The sequence below is a fragment of the Neofelis nebulosa genome, chromosome 4 (genome assembly GCF_028018385.1).
Source record: "Neofelis nebulosa isolate mNeoNeb1 chromosome 4, mNeoNeb1.pri, whole genome shotgun sequence".
In the NCBI taxonomy this organism is placed as follows: domain Eukaryota; kingdom Metazoa; phylum Chordata; class Mammalia; order Carnivora; family Felidae; genus Neofelis; species Neofelis nebulosa.
This window is the reverse complement of record NC_080785.1, coordinates 78,986,798-79,003,542: the sequence shown is the minus strand read 5'-3', so window position 1 is coordinate 79,003,542 and position 16,745 is coordinate 78,986,798. Positions and strand designations below refer to the sequence as shown.

General features: G+C 41.7%; 1 protein-coding gene and 1 long non-coding RNA gene across 3 annotated transcripts in view; one reads left to right on the top strand and one right to left on the bottom strand.

Moving 5' to 3' along the window:
- Positions 1-16,745, top strand: part of GRM3 (glutamate metabotropic receptor 3) — a 221,971-nt gene that overhangs the window by 192,955 nt on the left and 12,271 nt on the right. For both annotated transcript variants that reach the window (XM_058725239.1, XM_058725238.1), the window contains 2 exons: positions 3,086-4,152; positions 14,647-14,821. In XM_058725239.1, coding sequence (XP_058581222.1) covers positions 3,086-4,152; positions 14,647-14,821 — 1,242 coding nt within the window. The remainder of the gene's footprint in view (positions 1-3,085; positions 4,153-14,646; positions 14,822-16,745) is intronic.
- On the bottom strand, positions 15,133-16,495 carry LOC131509461 (uncharacterized). Its single transcript, XR_009260513.1, has 2 exons — positions 15,919-16,495; positions 15,133-15,688 (listed from the first exon to the last, which is right to left on the bottom strand). It is a non-coding gene; the product is annotated as an uncharacterized LOC131509461 (long non-coding RNA).

Sequence of the window (16,745 nt, the reverse complement as noted above, 5' to 3'; positions counted from 1 at the left end):
GAGGAAAATAATCAATTTATCCTATATTTTTATATGACTTTGTTTATAATTTTAATTTACTGTTTTCAGATTAAGGAGTGGAGTCAGAAAGGTTAATTTGGCTAAAGACATACAACTATTAAAAACAGAGATGAGAATCACACATAAACCTTCTAAATCCCAGATGTGCCCTCATCTGTCACATCATTCTGCCTCACTGTAAGCTTGAAGCCGCTCCACGAGAGTACAGACACACACAGCCATGTGTGATGGGTTTGTGGAATGTGGCAGAAAACTAGGGAAAGGTTAGTAAAGTTGAACTGCAGGTGAGAGGACAAAATCATTAAGAGAAAAAAAATCATAAATGAGGAATAAATTTGGCATATTGGACTACGCTCGCTAACAGATTTTATATGTGATCTGGAACATTACTGGAAACCCCCCAACCCAGGCCCCCAGGGGCCCCTGTGAGCCCTAAGCAGGAGAAGATTACTTGGTAAATTGTAGCGTTTTCTTTCACCAACGACCCAAATGACTCAATGAGGGACTCGTCTTCATCAGACATCTCACCCAATAAGGGTAAGGTGTTCCCATTGGCTGGAACAACATGAGTCCCAGAGAAGGTGGAGTGTAGTTCAGGGAGAAGGCTACAAAGACCGAAGACGCCTGCGGAGCAAGGCTGCAGTGCCCGCTAAATTCCATTTTCTCCTTCCGCAGCAGGGCTGTAGTGCACTCATTAGCTAAACTGTATTTCTCGGCCCCTCTTGACACGGGGTGTGGCCCTAGAACTAACTTCTAATGAATGAAGCGTAAATGGAAATTTGCGCCACTCCCAGGTTTACACCTTTAAGAAGCAAGTAGGGGCGCCTGGGTGACTCAGTCAGGTAAGTGTCGGACTCTTGTTTTCGGCTCAGGTCATGATCTCATGGTTGGTGAGTTCAAGCCCCCAGTTGGGCTCTGCACTGACTGCAGAGCCTGCTTGGGATTCTCTCTCTCTCCTCCCCTCTCTGCTCCTCCTCTGCTTGTATGCTCCCTCTCTCTCTCCCCGCCCCCTCTCTCAAAGATAGATATTAAAAAGAAAAAGAAGCAGGTATACCTACTTCACATTCTCTCCTTCCACCGGATGGATACTGATGAGGAGGAGACCCAGCAAATTGGCACAGACTCAAGGTGCAAGTTAACCTGGGTTTCCAACTCACCGTGTGGAGGAGAGACACCCACCAACCAACACCTTAGATGATCTCATGAGAGAGAAGTAAACTTCCATTGTGTTTGAGCCATTGAACAATTTTGGGTCAGTTGGGTAATTGGTCATACCCAATTGGTCAATTTGGGTAAATTGAACAATTTACCAACACAGACAAGCCTATCCTAACTAGTGGAGTTTGTCCATCAGTAGATATCAGCAATATTCTTCTTCTACATCCAATGAAATAAAGGGCGGCAGTGTGAAATAGTAGGCACGCAGGAGACCAAAGCAGGTGGCATAAAAATGGCCGATCGGAGTGGCAGGAGACCTTGGCAAGAGAAACGTGATGAACAAGTAGCCAGAAGAGAGGAAACATAGATACTCAGAGATCTGCTGTTCTTGAATACTCGCAGAAAGCTGTAAGAAAGAGGTTTGAGGGCAGGTCATTTGGCCGAGGGTTACTAACACTGTACAGTTTGGAACAAACTTGAAAGCACTGTCACCTAGCTTCTGGATACTGGTGGTGTCTTTAAGGCATCCAGGCCATATGTTTACAGGAATGAAAGCATATATATATATAGCATGAATATGCCTCAAAACATGAAAACATTAGGGTTAAAGGATTATGGGTGGGTTTCCATTTTTTTGTTTTTTCCTTCTGAATCATATGAACTTTTTTAAAGCATACCGTACGCAGCCACCATGGAAAACATTATAGAGGTTCCTCAAAAAATTACAACTAGAAACACCATATGATCTAGTAATTCCACTATTTGGGTATTTGCCCAAAGAAAAACAAAAACACTAATTCGAAAAGATATATGAACCCCTATGTTTACTGCAGCATTATTTACAGTAGCCAAGATATGGAAGCAACCCAAGTGTCCCTTGATATATGAATGGATAAGGAAGATGTGGCATTTATATATACAATGGAATATTACTCAGCTATTTACAAAATGAGATTTTGCCATTTGTGACAACATGGATGGACCGCAAAGGTATTCTGTGAGGTGAAGTAAGTCAGAGAAATACAAATACCATATGATTTCACTTGTATGTGGAATCTTAAAAACAAAACAAACAAAAACAAGACTCTTAAATACAGAGAACCAGTGGTTGCAGAGGGGAGATGCATGAGGGATGAGGATTAAAGGTACAAAATGGGATTAAGAGGTACAAACTTCCAATTACAAAGTGAATAATTCATGGAGACACAAGGTAGAGCATAGGGAATAGAGTCAATAATATTGTAGTAACATTGTATGATGACAGCTGGTGACTACACTTCTAGTAGTGAGCGCTAAGTAATGTACAGGTTGTCGAATCATTATATTGTTCACCTGAAACTAATATAACATTGCATGTCAATTACACTTCAGTTTACAAAAGCGGTTTAAAAAAGAAGCAAACCACACACTTCTGGTGAAAAACTTTACCTTCCTTTTGGAGAAAAATTCTTCCTATTAATTTTATATTTTCATGAAAACATTTCATATTTTGGGGTCTATACACCATCAATAAGCAATAAGGATGAGACACAAAGCTTTGCCCAATTCCTAGTGTAAACTCTTTGAAGAAATGAATATTTACACAGCACAGAGAATATGACTACATGTTTGCCAGCTCCCGTTACATAATAAGCTCCTTTGAAAGCAGGCTCTGTATTACGCTCATGATTAATCCTTGGCACTTGGCACACAGGAGGTATGCAGAAATGTTCAGTGGGTGAATTTATGAATGCATGAGTACTCTAGTAGCTTTTAATGTGTAAATTCAATGGTAGTAAGTTATTTCAGCCTCGGAATCCCTATTCCCTGTTATTTCAGTTTTGCTAAGTGTGTAACAGGAAGTAATTGATCACACCTGAGATGCCTCAACGGTGTTCTTTTTTTTCTTTCCCTTTATATGTCACAGCTCCATTCAACCCAAATAAAGGTGCCGATAGCATTGTCAAGTTTGACACTTTCGGAGATGGAATGGGACAATACAACGTGTTCAATTTCCAGTACGTGGGTGGCAAATATTCCTACTTGAAGGTGGGTCACTGGGCAGAAACCTTATCACTAGATGTTGACTCTATCCACTGGTCCCGGAACTCGGTCCCCACTTCCCAGTGCAGCGACCCCTGTGCCCCCAATGAAATGAAGAACATGCAACCAGGGGATGTCTGCTGCTGGATCTGTATCCCCTGTGAGCCCTACGAATACCTGGCTGACGAGTTTACCTGTATGGATTGCGGCCTCGGGCAGTGGCCCACTGCAGACCTGTCTGCCTGCTTCAATCTCCCCGAGGACTACATCAGGTGGGAAGATGCCTGGGCCATTGGTCCAGTGACCATCGCCTGCCTGGGCTTTATGTGTACATGCATAGTTGTGACTGTTTTCATCAAGCACAACAACACACCCTTGGTCAAAGCATCAGGCCGGGAGCTCTGCTACATCTTGTTGTTTGGGGTTGGTCTGTCCTATTGCATGACATTCTTCTTCATTGCCAAGCCATCACCAGTCATCTGTGCTTTGCGTCGACTAGGGCTGGGGACCTCCTTTGCTGTCTGTTACTCAGCCCTGCTGACCAAGACAAACTGCATCGCCCGCATCTTTGATGGGGTAAAGAATGGAGCTCAGAGGCCAAAATTCATCAGCCCGAGTTCTCAGGTTTTCATCTGCCTGGGTCTGATACTGGTGCAAATTGTGGTGGTGTCTGTGTGGCTGATCCTGGAAGCTCCGGGCACCAGGCGCTACACCCTTCCAGAGAAGCGGGAGACAGTCATCTTAAAATGCAATGTCAGAGATTCCAGCATGTTGATCTCACTCACCTACGATGTGGTCCTGGTGATCTTATGCACTGTGTATGCCTTCAAAACTCGGAAGTGCCCAGAAAATTTCAACGAAGCCAAGTTCATTGGTTTTACCATGTATACCACGTGCATCATCTGGCTTGCCTTCCTCCCTATATTTTATGTGACATCAAGTGATTACAGAGTAAGTCTTTGAATGGTTTCTTCTTTTCATTGTTCCCTTATCCTGCCAATATTTTGTTATGTAGGATTTAAAATAGACTTATTTCATCTCAGTAATTAGGTAGGTAATTGTAAATGCCATGATAAACCACCATATTATATATGGAAACTCATTCAATATGTTTTAAAAGCATCTAATTAGTGAGTACTATGTGCAAAGCATTGTACTAGGCACAGAAAGGAAGATAAATGTAAATGATGTGGTCATTCAAGCAATTTATAACCTAGTAGGAGGAAGATGCAACACACACACACACACACACACACACACCTCTAAAACTTTTAAGTTTAGAAAGTGATTCACCAGAGGGCAAGAATTAAACCACTAAGAACCTAGTGAGAATAATTCGAATAAGACACAAGAGAACCTGGCTACCACAGATTAATCGGTAAATTAAAATAGACTTGCAACATTAAGCCATTATCAGATCTAAACACTTTCACTCAAGCTTCAAATAAGCATCATTATGTCTCTAAAACAGATTAAAATGTAACGTAAATTTGTTATACATGTTCTACAACTTTAGTTCTTGTACATATGAGATTTTATTTATATATATATATATATATATATATATATATATATATATATAAAATCCTTGAACTAGTTAAAAATATTACTGCATATATCCAAGTAACCTAATTAAGTCAGTTTTCATAAAGTCTTTAGCAATGCATAGTTCAAATTTCTGGGCATCAATATAATTACCATCTCTTCTGAAAGACAGAGTTCATCATTCTACCATAATTTCTCAAATTATTGAAACCATCAATCAGTTACTTTTGCATTTATATTTCTGATTTTAGTATCTTCCAAGGAGTTTAAGATTTTTTTTTTCCACTTGAGGCAATTGGTTTTATTCTCCATATGTCTTAAGTTGTCATAGATTAAAGTTTTCCACGGGCATTTCCTTGTTACACCATAATTTCACAAAGTGCTTCTGTAGACTGTAACAGTCCCCAAATCTATTTATCAGCAATTCCTATATTACCAAAATTCTTGAACACTGCAGCTCAAAAAGAAGACACAGCTATTTAAAATGTGGCATCAAGAGACTAGCAAAGCTTAACATAGCTCATCTTTTAAATGATTTACAACGATGTGACTGAAACCATGGACTAAAGTAAAGGAAGAACAAGGAAAATAAAGAACTTAAATTCAATGTTGCTGTAATGGTCAGGCATTCTAAGCCTACCTATAAAATTTTTTGAAAATGTGTCAGTAGAGAAATTATCAGAACTGAACAGCAAAATCAAGGGTCATATTATATGAGCCATGGGGGAATGTGAACCATTAGTGAGGGGATTAAAATGGATAACTATAGTTAATGTATTTTAATGCTGCCACTTCTATCTTTTGTCTTTATGTGCACATCCACTTCTATAGATCTGTACGGATTTTTTTTAAGTTCTTAGGAAGCATCCTCAGCAGACATGATTTAGGGTACTGGGACTGTGAACCAGTTACAATATTATTTTACCCTGGGTATATGATCTGAAACCATTCATTCTCAAAGAAGCTAATAAGAAAACAGAACAGAAAATACTACAGAGAATAAATAAATAGCATTATAAAAGTTTAATTTTATTGAATGAGTTAGCATTTATTTCTAAAAGACAGAAAAGAAATGACTTCTTTCCTTAACATGATAGCAGTATATAGGAGATCAATTGACTAAGTGAAATTAACTGAAGATACCATAAACTTCACCACATGGCATGAGGCAAATGGGGCAGAGGTTGTGGAGTGTGTTTTAGGTCCATGCTAATAAAGGCATCCAAACCTGAGGCTTCACATACCCCTTACAAATAATACCAAGGCAAAATTTACAAAAGAAATGAAAAAGTAGAATGGAGTCTCCAACCCATTGGTTTTCAAATTTGACTGTGCATTGAATCAACTGGGTAGCTTTGAAAAAAAACATATTGACACATGGGGCACAGACACAAGGATTCCGATTTAATTGGCCTGGTCCGTGGCCTGGACATCTGGATTTTTCAAAGTCCCCCAAGTGACTAATTTGCAGCCAAGACTGAAAACGACTGCTTAAATCAATCATATGCTCTTAGTGTCTCACAGATGTCTTTAGTGTGGCCTTCACTGTTTTTGAAATTTTTTGAAATATTTGTCAAAATTAGAAAATTGAGGAATTTTACAGAAATATCCAGATTCTTGGTTTCTCTTAACAAAGTAAAACACGTGGACCCAAATTCCCGCATGCAACATTGAGCCGGACCTTAATGTTTATGCCTCTAGACAGAGCACACAGCTACCAATCCCTGAATGCTTCCACTTGGCTCCCTTCACTTGTGCATATGCATGACCTTGTAAGCATATGAATTTGAGACTGTTGTTTTAGGAATTCCAAAAGACTGAGGTGTAAAATTTCCCACAGGGAAACCAGGTGGTTCAGATAGAATGAGCAGAATTAGAGAAGTACCCATCCATTTACAGGCAGCTAGTAGGAATTTGGCCACCAGTCAACAAGGTTTATGACTCAGTACTTTGCCACCTCTTGTGAATTATAAATAAATAAAGCACTTTTCTAGTCTTCAAAAAGCTTATATCCCAGATGGGAAAAAAAATCAACAAGCATGAAAGAATTCAAAATCAATACAGAATAGTTTATAATTAAATTGGTGGTACAAGCTCTTAAATGCCTATAGGTTTGAAAGAAGAGTTGGATCAGTAAGAATGGTCTTTCCAAGAATTTCAAGAGGTGTGATTTCACACTGTACCTTGGTGGGAAACTGCAATTACAGTGGTTAGAGAATATAGGGCATGTGGGGAATGTTCTTGAGGCAAGACAGGAAATGAACCAAGCAAAAAAGGTAATATTGGTTTTACTCAAATAGAAAATGGGTTTGGGGGAGGGGTCTAGAGAGAAACTAATGGCAATTGGCCGTGGGGTCAACTTTTAACAGGCAGAGGAATTCATTTAAGTAATGAATTTAAATAATGCATTTAAATAATGAATAAGGGCTTGAGGAATTGATATTTTTAAATTTTTACTTTCTTTTGGTTGGTTGTTTGCTCAGGCAAGAAGTGACATGATGAAACATAAGAGGGAAAAAAAGGAACTAACGTTTATTGATCAACTCTGAAACTTACTCTAGATGTTTTGCTTACGTGAGTTCACTTATCCTCATTAGCACCCTGAAAGGCAAATGTTATTATCCATTGGAAGGATGAGTAAACAAACTTGGAGGATAATTGACTTCCCAGGTGACACAGTTAAGAAACAGTAGGACAAGTTCTTCAGATGCAAATCAATGCCTTTCATATTACACTACAGACTTCTCTGTTTTTAATATGGAGGATGGGTTTGAAAGAGTGGAGCATAGAACAAGCAAAACTAATTGAAGCTATTACAAGCATCCAAGACCTAGCAGGCAAGAACTTGGGTAAGAATCCAAAAATTCAAAGGATCTTTGATAAATTTCCAGGCCATCTCTTTCTGTATCACAAGATAGTGTAAGACTCAAACATTAAGCCATCAGGGGGCCAATCTTAGCTTACATGGTATAAATAAAGATTAGGTCATGTTTGGATATAAGGTTATCCATAAAGGAATTAATAGTAATTCCTGAATGTTTTGTTCATTTATGTCTTCCAAAAATATTTGAGCACTTATTATGGACCTTGGAGATACAGCTATCAACACAGACACATCTCTCTCTTTTATAACTTACCGTCTAGTGCAAGTGAGGGAAGGATACAGATGGAGAGTAAATAATGAACGGATGAAAATACAGGGTAACTCATGCTGTGGTTTAAGTGCTGTGATGGGAGGACAAGGGGGTGATGCCAATGCAGTGCTTCTCGAACTTTAGTGTGAATACAGCTCATGTGGGCACCTTGCTAAGATAAAAGATTCTGACCCAGTAAGAAAAGAGGGGTTCTGGCAAGCTCCCAGGTAGTAGAGATGTTGCTAAGCAAAGGACAGTACTCTGAGTATCGAGAAAATGGATTTTAAGGGGCATGGTGCAGAGGAAGCACTTTACCCACTGTAGGCAGAGACTTTGGAGGTCACTCTAGAATTCTGACAAGGTTTTAACACTTACAAAGAAATTCTGATTTACCCATGTTGACTCTTTCGAAGATTAAAAAAATACCAAATCTCAAATTTTTTCAAAACTGTTTGCCACTCCTGCTGGTGTCTATTTCATAATACTCCACTAAAGGATGGGAAGGAGCTAGCCATGGGGATTTTATGTGCTAGTCAAAAAAACAGCAAGTATGAACACACCTAGGCCAAAAAAAACAAAGTCTCAGAAAAGAAAGGTATATACAGCTATAGTTTAATGAGTAGATGGAAGAGAGATTTTATATGCAAGGTGGGCAGGGAAGCTAGATCATGTAGGACTTCATAGGCCATAGCAAACTTTTAGATTTCAGTCTATGTGGAAAAAGAAGCCATTGAAATATTTTAAGCAGAGGAATTTAATGATCTCCTATTTTATGATCTCACATTGTAGTGGGGAAAATTAAGCTGCTGAAGACACTGACTTAAAGACAAAGGCAGAAGAGGGGAGGCCAGTTAGGTGGCTGTCATAGATGTTCCAGTAAGATGGTAGAATATTAGCAATGGAGATGGAAACTTCGAGAACCGTCAAAGGTTTTTACCCATCTTGCCATTTAACAAGTTAAACTGCCACGTGTTCAGGGATGCTGGCAGACGACCCAAGACTCCTGATTCGGATACAAAGGACTTTAGAACAGCCATCACTGTAGCCAGAGTGTCAGCATTTATGTAGGTGCCCGAAGGCCCAGTTTTCACTAGACAATGCAAAGTGGGCTAGCTGACCCGTGCGTAAGCAGTCTTTGGATCAGGATTTGCCTTAAGACTGAATATGTCATGGTACAGCACTGTTAGCAATCCTATCCTTATTTAAAATGTTGACAGTGTGTTCATCATAGGTTTTCAGCATTCATTTTTATTTTCAAAACATATTGCAATAAAATATGATTTGCCTTAGTCACTGAGTTTTTGATGCTCCCTTAAAATTGCATCTCAAGAAGTGCCTTCCTTGCCTCCCCATAGTCCAAGCCCTGCCGTCCCCCTAGCAGGTCTGGATAGGATGGTGAAATGGTTGTCTGTAACCAACAGAGCATAAAAAATTGAGTTTTTTCCTCTCTCAAGTTTCCCTGCATGCTGGGTCTGGTGTCTGTGTGACTTCAGCCACCCTTGGGGATGGGGAGATTTTGGTCCTATCATAAGTACTGTTCTCTTCAAAGGAGCTAAAATCAGGGTTGGAGAATAAGGGAGGAATCAGCAGGGAGGAAGAGAGTAAGTCCATGCTAGTAAGTAAGGCACATTTGCTTTTAGCTTTAAGCATGCAAGCAGCTACTTTCAGCTCAATCTAACAAAGGTCCGATGTTTCTGAGCCCCCGAACCCTAAAGTGGATGGCAAGATCAGCATTACCGTCACTTCGTTTCAACTTCGGGGACCCCTTGACTGGAAGCCAGAGCCAGATAGCTTTCTGCCTGAGGCACGTGGTTTGTGCAGTTTAGCTAACTCAGCCTTGATACACACAGCAGTGACTGGTTTTTAAAGGAGTCCATCTTAATCCACGGCATTTGCTGTCTTGTGATGATAACATCTGTTAGAGTCTTGCCTGGTTTTCACGTAATGGCTAGGGGAGTTTTCCCGTGCTATAGCCAACTGCAAGAACTTATCTAGATTTCTTTGTGTCAGTTTCTCATTCTTTAGTACAGCCCCTTTGTCAGCATTTTACACCCAATCCAAGTCAATGAGAGTCCAAGTACTAGTCAGTGCCTCATCTATGGTTTTCCAGAGCATTTTTCTGTCTCAGGGAAATCCTGCAGAGAGAACCAAAGGTCCTTTTTTGCCACCAGCTTGTGCTGCAAAAAAAAAAACAAAAAAAAAAAAAAAACAAAAAAACAACTGAGGGAACTCTGTCCTCTTGGAATGGATCTAAGTCTCTCATGAGAGACTACAGCAAGGGATGAGCCCTGAGAGGGCCCCGCTGTGCCGTTATTCTGTGGCAAGCATTTAGGCACCCTGCCCCCTCATCTCCTGGGAGAATCAGCCACAGTGCAGGTGATTCACCTAATGTCTGCCTTCTCTGAAGGTCCCTCGTTTTGTGTTCAATATGCGTGCGTGTCTCTGCAACTTTTATGTGAAAACGAGTTGAAGTTTCTGTCCACCCAGGACTTGAACCAGATTAGACAGGAAATCCACCCCACTCCCTAGAGGAGTTAGCAACAACTACGGCACTGGTCCAGCAGCTCTATCCGAACCTACTTCCAGTTACTCAGCCTCTAACCCCCATCCCAAATCCCCATCGTTCATTACCGGGGAATAAGGTGGAGCACTGTTTATTGCCCGGTTGGCCATAGAATTTGGTCAGCATGCTTTCCACTGATTCCCATGGACTTCTCTCACATTTTGTTATTCAGCCCACAAAGCCCTCACACTTCCTCTGTGAGAAAACCATTGCGATCCTGTTGCCAAAACTATCGAAGATTGTAGCATCTCAGATTTGACTCTACTTCTAAGGTAACATATTAGCTTGCCAGAGTTTTGTTAATGTTGATCAAAAAACTTTATGACTCAAAGCAATAGTGGTAGCCAGAGAGGATCAGCATTGGCTCTGGTTCCCTGAACTCCACTTCCCATGGGCTAGGCAAAGTGGCCCGTGTCACCACAGCATGGTCAGTGGCAGCGTTACGGGGGAGGCAATGTGAGGTTACGGAACCTGAACCTTTTGTAATGGATGATATTCTGGCTCTTTGCTCCAAAAGTAGGCACTATCTCCATCTTCTAAGTCTCTTTGCCATACAAAGAAGGTCCAGAATCTCTTTACCGTGGAAAGAAAGTCCAGAACAGAGGCAGTCAGTGCCTGTGCTTGAAAGACATGCTAGAAGAGACCATAGAAAATTATATTCCAAAAGAACGAACAGAAGTTGCTATTGGACTGGATGTGTGGGTGTAAGAGAAAAGGCAAAAATCAAGGATGACTCCCTTTTTTGTGGCTTGCACAGCTGGGTGGGATTTTAGGTCACGTACTCAAGTACCTGGGGGAGGGCATCAAGTTTTACATATTAATCCCGATATGCCTATGACATATCCAGTACAGTATGCCAAGACAGCAGTTGAATATCTGTCTGGAAGCCCATAAGATAGGCTGGAACTCGTAATAAATACTTGAGCAACATCAACATAGGCGGTACTTAAGCCATGGAACCCAATGAGATGAAGTGAAGAGAAACCAAACTGAGGTCTGAGACACTCCAGCACTTAAAATTCAGGTAGAAGCAAAAAAGCCAACAGCAAAAACAAAACTAAGACAAGGAACTTTCAGTGAGGGAAGGATGTCAGGAAGCTAAAACGAAGGAAGCATGTCCAGTGTTGCTGGAAGTTTGAGGAAGCTGAAAGCAGAGCAGCATGGACTAATAGGGTACAAAAAGGCAGAACAAAGAATTATAGGTAAATACAGACTTTTAGTAGTGTGACTTCTTACATTTTTTTAATGTTTATTTATTTTTGAGAGAGAGAGAGGAAATGAGCAGGGGAGGGGCAGAGAGAGAGGGAGACAGAGAATCCGAAGCAGGCTCCGGGCTCTGAGCTGTCAGTCAGCACAGAGCCTGATGGCAGGGCTCGAACTCACAAACCGTGAGATCATGACCTGAGTCGAAGTTGGATGCTTAACCGACTGAGCCACCCAGGCGCCCCATTAGTAAGTAGTATGACTTCTTAAAGGAACTGAACAATTGAATTTATGAGGCCAGTACTTCGGCTTTATAAAAATCTAAAAGGTTTCCAATCGAAACAAATGTATTAAATAATATGCTACATAAACTGTGACCAAAATGCATCTTTAGTTCTGGCACCCATTGCCCCTTTAGTAATTAGTGAGAGTAATAATCGCCCACCCCTGCATGGAAATCCCAGTGAACACATTCAAATACTGAGCATTCATCATATGAGGCTCCGTTCTGGTGCTGGGGATAGAGCAATGAATGAAAACGGTCATGAGTTTGGTTGGCCCATGAATGTGTGTGCTCTTAGGTAACACATGGTCCTATGATCGTCTTCAACAGAAAGTAGTGTCTATTAGGAAATCAAAATGCCTAGTCCTGTATAATTATCAAAACCATACCTTGACTTAACATTACATCTCATGTTCTCCCGAAGTCTGGCCTGCCTGGGGCAGAGAGCCTGCAGTGCTTGGCTTTTCCGTTCTTCTTATTCACACTCCCCATTTCACCACTGGCCCTGGTCAGAGAGTAATAAGGAAGAAGCAGGACAGTTCTTACGTAAATGGATAGTTTTATGATCTCTGCAGTGTTTGTTAAGGACATATCCTTGGGGTACCTGGAAGATGATTAAAGCATGCAATGTTTTCATGCAATGTTCAGAAATATCCGGCTGGTTTTTTTCTCCTGCAGGTTCTTGAGTGAGTTGGCTGGCAAGTCCTATTCTGACCTGTCCCTTGTGGCCCCGTGCTCAGTCCCAGGGCACCCAACTACACCCGGCCGCCAGCCTCTTTCTAGGAAGGACTCAGGCTGCTCCAAAGGAGCACAAGACTACCCATGATGGTCTTTATAGTGTGGGACATCCAGTCCATGCACGGCACTCACACATCCTTTGCTTTGATAAATTCTTACAGTAAAGGGCTGTCTCAATACGGTAGCAAGTGTCTGTGCTCTGCCATGAAAGTAATTAACCTTTTCTCACCTCCTAGACTTCCAGGACAGGAATCAGGCTTCAAGCCAGGACATCTTCCTCCTGCAGAAAAGCCTCAAACATTCTGTGAATAGCCACATTGAAGCACTCCTCTCCAGGTCTTAAGTGAGGAGAAAAGCACAACCTTCCTTCAGGGAGGAAGGGTCTAGAACTCACAGCACAGCCTTTTTTCAAGATATCCTCCTCATAAAAGCCTCTCCTCCCCCTTGTAACGGCTTAAAGTGTGTGAGAAGCTTCAGCGTTATAGAATATTATTAGAAAAGGTTTCCTTGAAAGATGATACATTTGAACTTGTCCTACCCTCACTCTAGTATCTGGCACCTCTCATACTGGCTCCCCAGTCAAAAGTGAAGATGGAAGAGGATAGTTCTAAAGGAAGAGTTCAGTTCTGATAGTACACATCAATACAAAAAAAAATTACGCCAGAAATCGGACCCGCTATAAATAACACAGTGATGGTTTATCAAGGCTTTTACACTGCAAAATTAGTGAGTGGACTCCTTTCTGAGAAGCTGGCAAAAGGGAAAGGAGCCTACAGTGTGGGGTCAAGTGGAGGGCACTGGAGCAGTTAAAAGGGACAGGAGCTTTAAAATAGGGTAGGTTGTCCTTTTGGCATACAAAGTAAACTCAGAATCTGAAGAATAATGCTACAGGGGTAACCTGAATTTTGTCTAGTCAAACCAGAACGCAGCCATCTAGAGTTCTGTGGCTTCTCCAATTAATTGTTCAGTCTCGAGCTTTCTCTGATTAGAGAAGGTCAAACACTTGAGGGCATGAGAGATTATGCTATCTGGTAATAACATTGCCTGGAGCAAAAGGACAAAGAAATCTAAAATTACCCTAGGATTTACCATAGCTACTCTGAGTGAGACTGATAGAAGAAATAATTAATTTCCATTTTTTAGTACTGAAAGCAATAAAATATGTAGAAGTTAATTTAGGATTTTCTAGAAAATCTGTGGGAGCTGAAGTTAGGACAGATGAGATCAGCGGAGATGAAGAGGGAAAGCAAAAGAATGAAAACAAGGCACGATAAAACCTAGTTCTGAGGGGTACTTTCACGGGAGGCAAAGAGGAAGCAGGTACAAGTTCTCTGCCAAGAACAGACCTACGGAAGCCTAGAGAACAAAATGAATGAACAGTGAGTACCTCGTGTATCAAGATTCCAGAGGGTTGCCAATGAAATAACTTACAGGTAGCCCATAAGACAGTTGACAGTGTCTCACAATTTTGAGTGGGGTAACCAATAGCTGATGAGCAGAATTCCCGGCAAAAAAGAAAAAAAAGATGGGGAAATGTAAATGGCCCCTCAGATTTGTTCATGGTACAGTGAACCTTAAACAAGCTAAGTTGAATGACTGAAACCATCAGCAATCTGGTCACTTCATCAGGGAATGTTGATATTTCACTATTTAAGATTCTGACTTAGGTGGTCCTGCAGAAATGTCTTTATACAAATATAAAGAAGAAAAGAAACAAAACCAGAAGATCCATGTAAAGTCCTGGCAAGTACTCAGGAGCACCTAACACAAGTGTGTTTGCTAACAGATCTTAAGCAATGTTTCCATGAACATCTCAAGTTCAAAAGATCTCATTTCATCATTCTATTGGTTTGCTTATACTAACAACAGAACTGTGGATGGTTTGGGTTTTTGGTTTGGTCTTTTCTCAGTGTTCTTGTTAGTAGGTGACATGGTTGCATTTACAGCCAGACATTTAACTAGGCAACGTTTTCTTGTAGGTGCAGACAACAACCATGTGCATCTCTGTTAGCCTGAGTGGCTTCGTGGTCCTGGGCTGTTTGTTTGCACCCAAGGTGCACATCATCCTGTTCCAACCCCAGAAGAATGTGGTCACACACAGACTGCACCTCAACAGGTTCAGTGTCAGCGGAACGGGGACCACATATTCTCAGTGTAAGTATAGAACTTGGCAGTGACCCTTCCGTGAATAGCACTATAGCAGAGAGAAGGCTCAGAGGGGAAGCAATGGACAGGAATAGGCAAGGACAACCCATGTCCATCCCCCACGAACAATCTCAATTCAATTTAATAAGTGCTGGTTCAACCACTGTGTGTCAGGTAGTGTATGCTACGTGCTAGGGATACAGAGGTGAGTGAAAGTCAAGGCTCCTGTTTTGATGGTACATACAGTCTAGCAGGGAACACAGACATTAAATCCATAACTGCACTTGGGATTTTTTAAATGTTTATTTAATTTTGAGAGAGAGAGAGAGCATGAGCAGGGGAGGGGCAGAGAGAGAGGGAGACACGGAATCCGAAGCAGGCTCCAGGCTCCGAGCCGCCAGCACAGAGCCCGACGCGGGGCTCGAACTCACAAACTGTGGGATCATGACCTGAGCCGAAGTTGGACGCTTAACCGACTGAGCCACCCAGGCGCCCCCGCACTTAGAATTTTTGACCGTGTTGTGGAGTCAGAGCACCTACTTCTTAGTCCTGACTCTGCAATCAATTCAATAGGAAACGCTGAGCACATCACTTTATTATTTGTGACTTTACTTTACTCACTGGCCCAGAGGGTCGGCCTAGATTGGTGCTCTGCAGAGTATGTCCTGTGTCACACATGATAAAGGTGCTTCATGAAAAATTAAAAAGGGAAGATAACCAAAAAAAGACGGGAAATGGTTCATCCTAAATACCCCCTTAGAAGTTTGAAGCAGCACCTTTACCATGAGCATGTTAGTTTTAAGAATCCCGAGAGCAAGGCAATCTGTTTAACTTGGTTATTTACAGTTCCTTAAAAGTATTCAAGCACAGGGGCGCCTGGGTGGTTCAGTCGGTTGGGCGTCCGACTTCGGCTCAGGTCATGATCTCGCGGTCCGTGAGTTCGAGCCCCGCGTCGGGCTCTGTGCTGACCGCTCAGAGCCTGGAGCCTGTTTCAGATTCTGTGTCTCCCTCTCTCTCTGACCCTCCCCCGTTCATGCTCTGTCTCTCTCTGTCTCAAAAATGAACAAACATTAAAAAAAAAAAAAAGTATTCAAGCACAGTTAAACCAGCTAATATTCCATGGAACACACCTTGAAAAACGCCAGAATGTATCTTCCTCGTACTTCGATGCACAGGGCTTTTCAGCTGCAAACCAGCTGAAGGGTAGTGGAGGAACAGCCCAGGCCACCACTGCATCTCTGACTGGCCTGCGAACATCTGAAACACTATCCTTAGAGAGCCTCTCATTAAATTCTCAGGCACAGTGTACCTAAAGGGGACAACCTTTTAAGCCATTTTCAGCTTATCTGTGGTTTGAAGCAGGAGAAATTCACTGACAGAAGGATGAGGGGGGCGGAGGAAGGAAGCCACAAGAGAGGGAAGGAAGACTGGAGTGACAGAGACAAATGACTGCCTCACCATTTTGCCTCGAGTCGATCAGAAAGGATGCTTCAAAATAGCTCAGCATCACAGAGTGAGCAATCACATTAGTGCCCCAGTTTCTGCAGCAAAGTATAAAATTTAACAGGGCTGCCCTTCCCCCAGCAAACAAAGGAAAGGCTGCCGGCTGATAGCACACGTTCACGGATGCACTGGATATGCCACTCCTCGGTGGAGACAGGGATGTTCTTGTCTTTTCAGCTCAATTTCCAGGTGTCACGATGGTTGAGTGCCAGCACATGGTAAGACTTGTGATCATTTTCCTTGGACCCCAGAGAAACCTGCTTATTTCTTGAGCAGGCACATCTTTTTTCTAGAGCCCAACTGTAGCAGCTAGCTAGACCAGACAAGAAAGAACTGGCAATAGCAAATAAAAACAACAATGATAAGAACAGCCAATGGAACTATCACTGATTCTTTTCTATCTGCTGGGCATCATGCTAAAAATGTCATA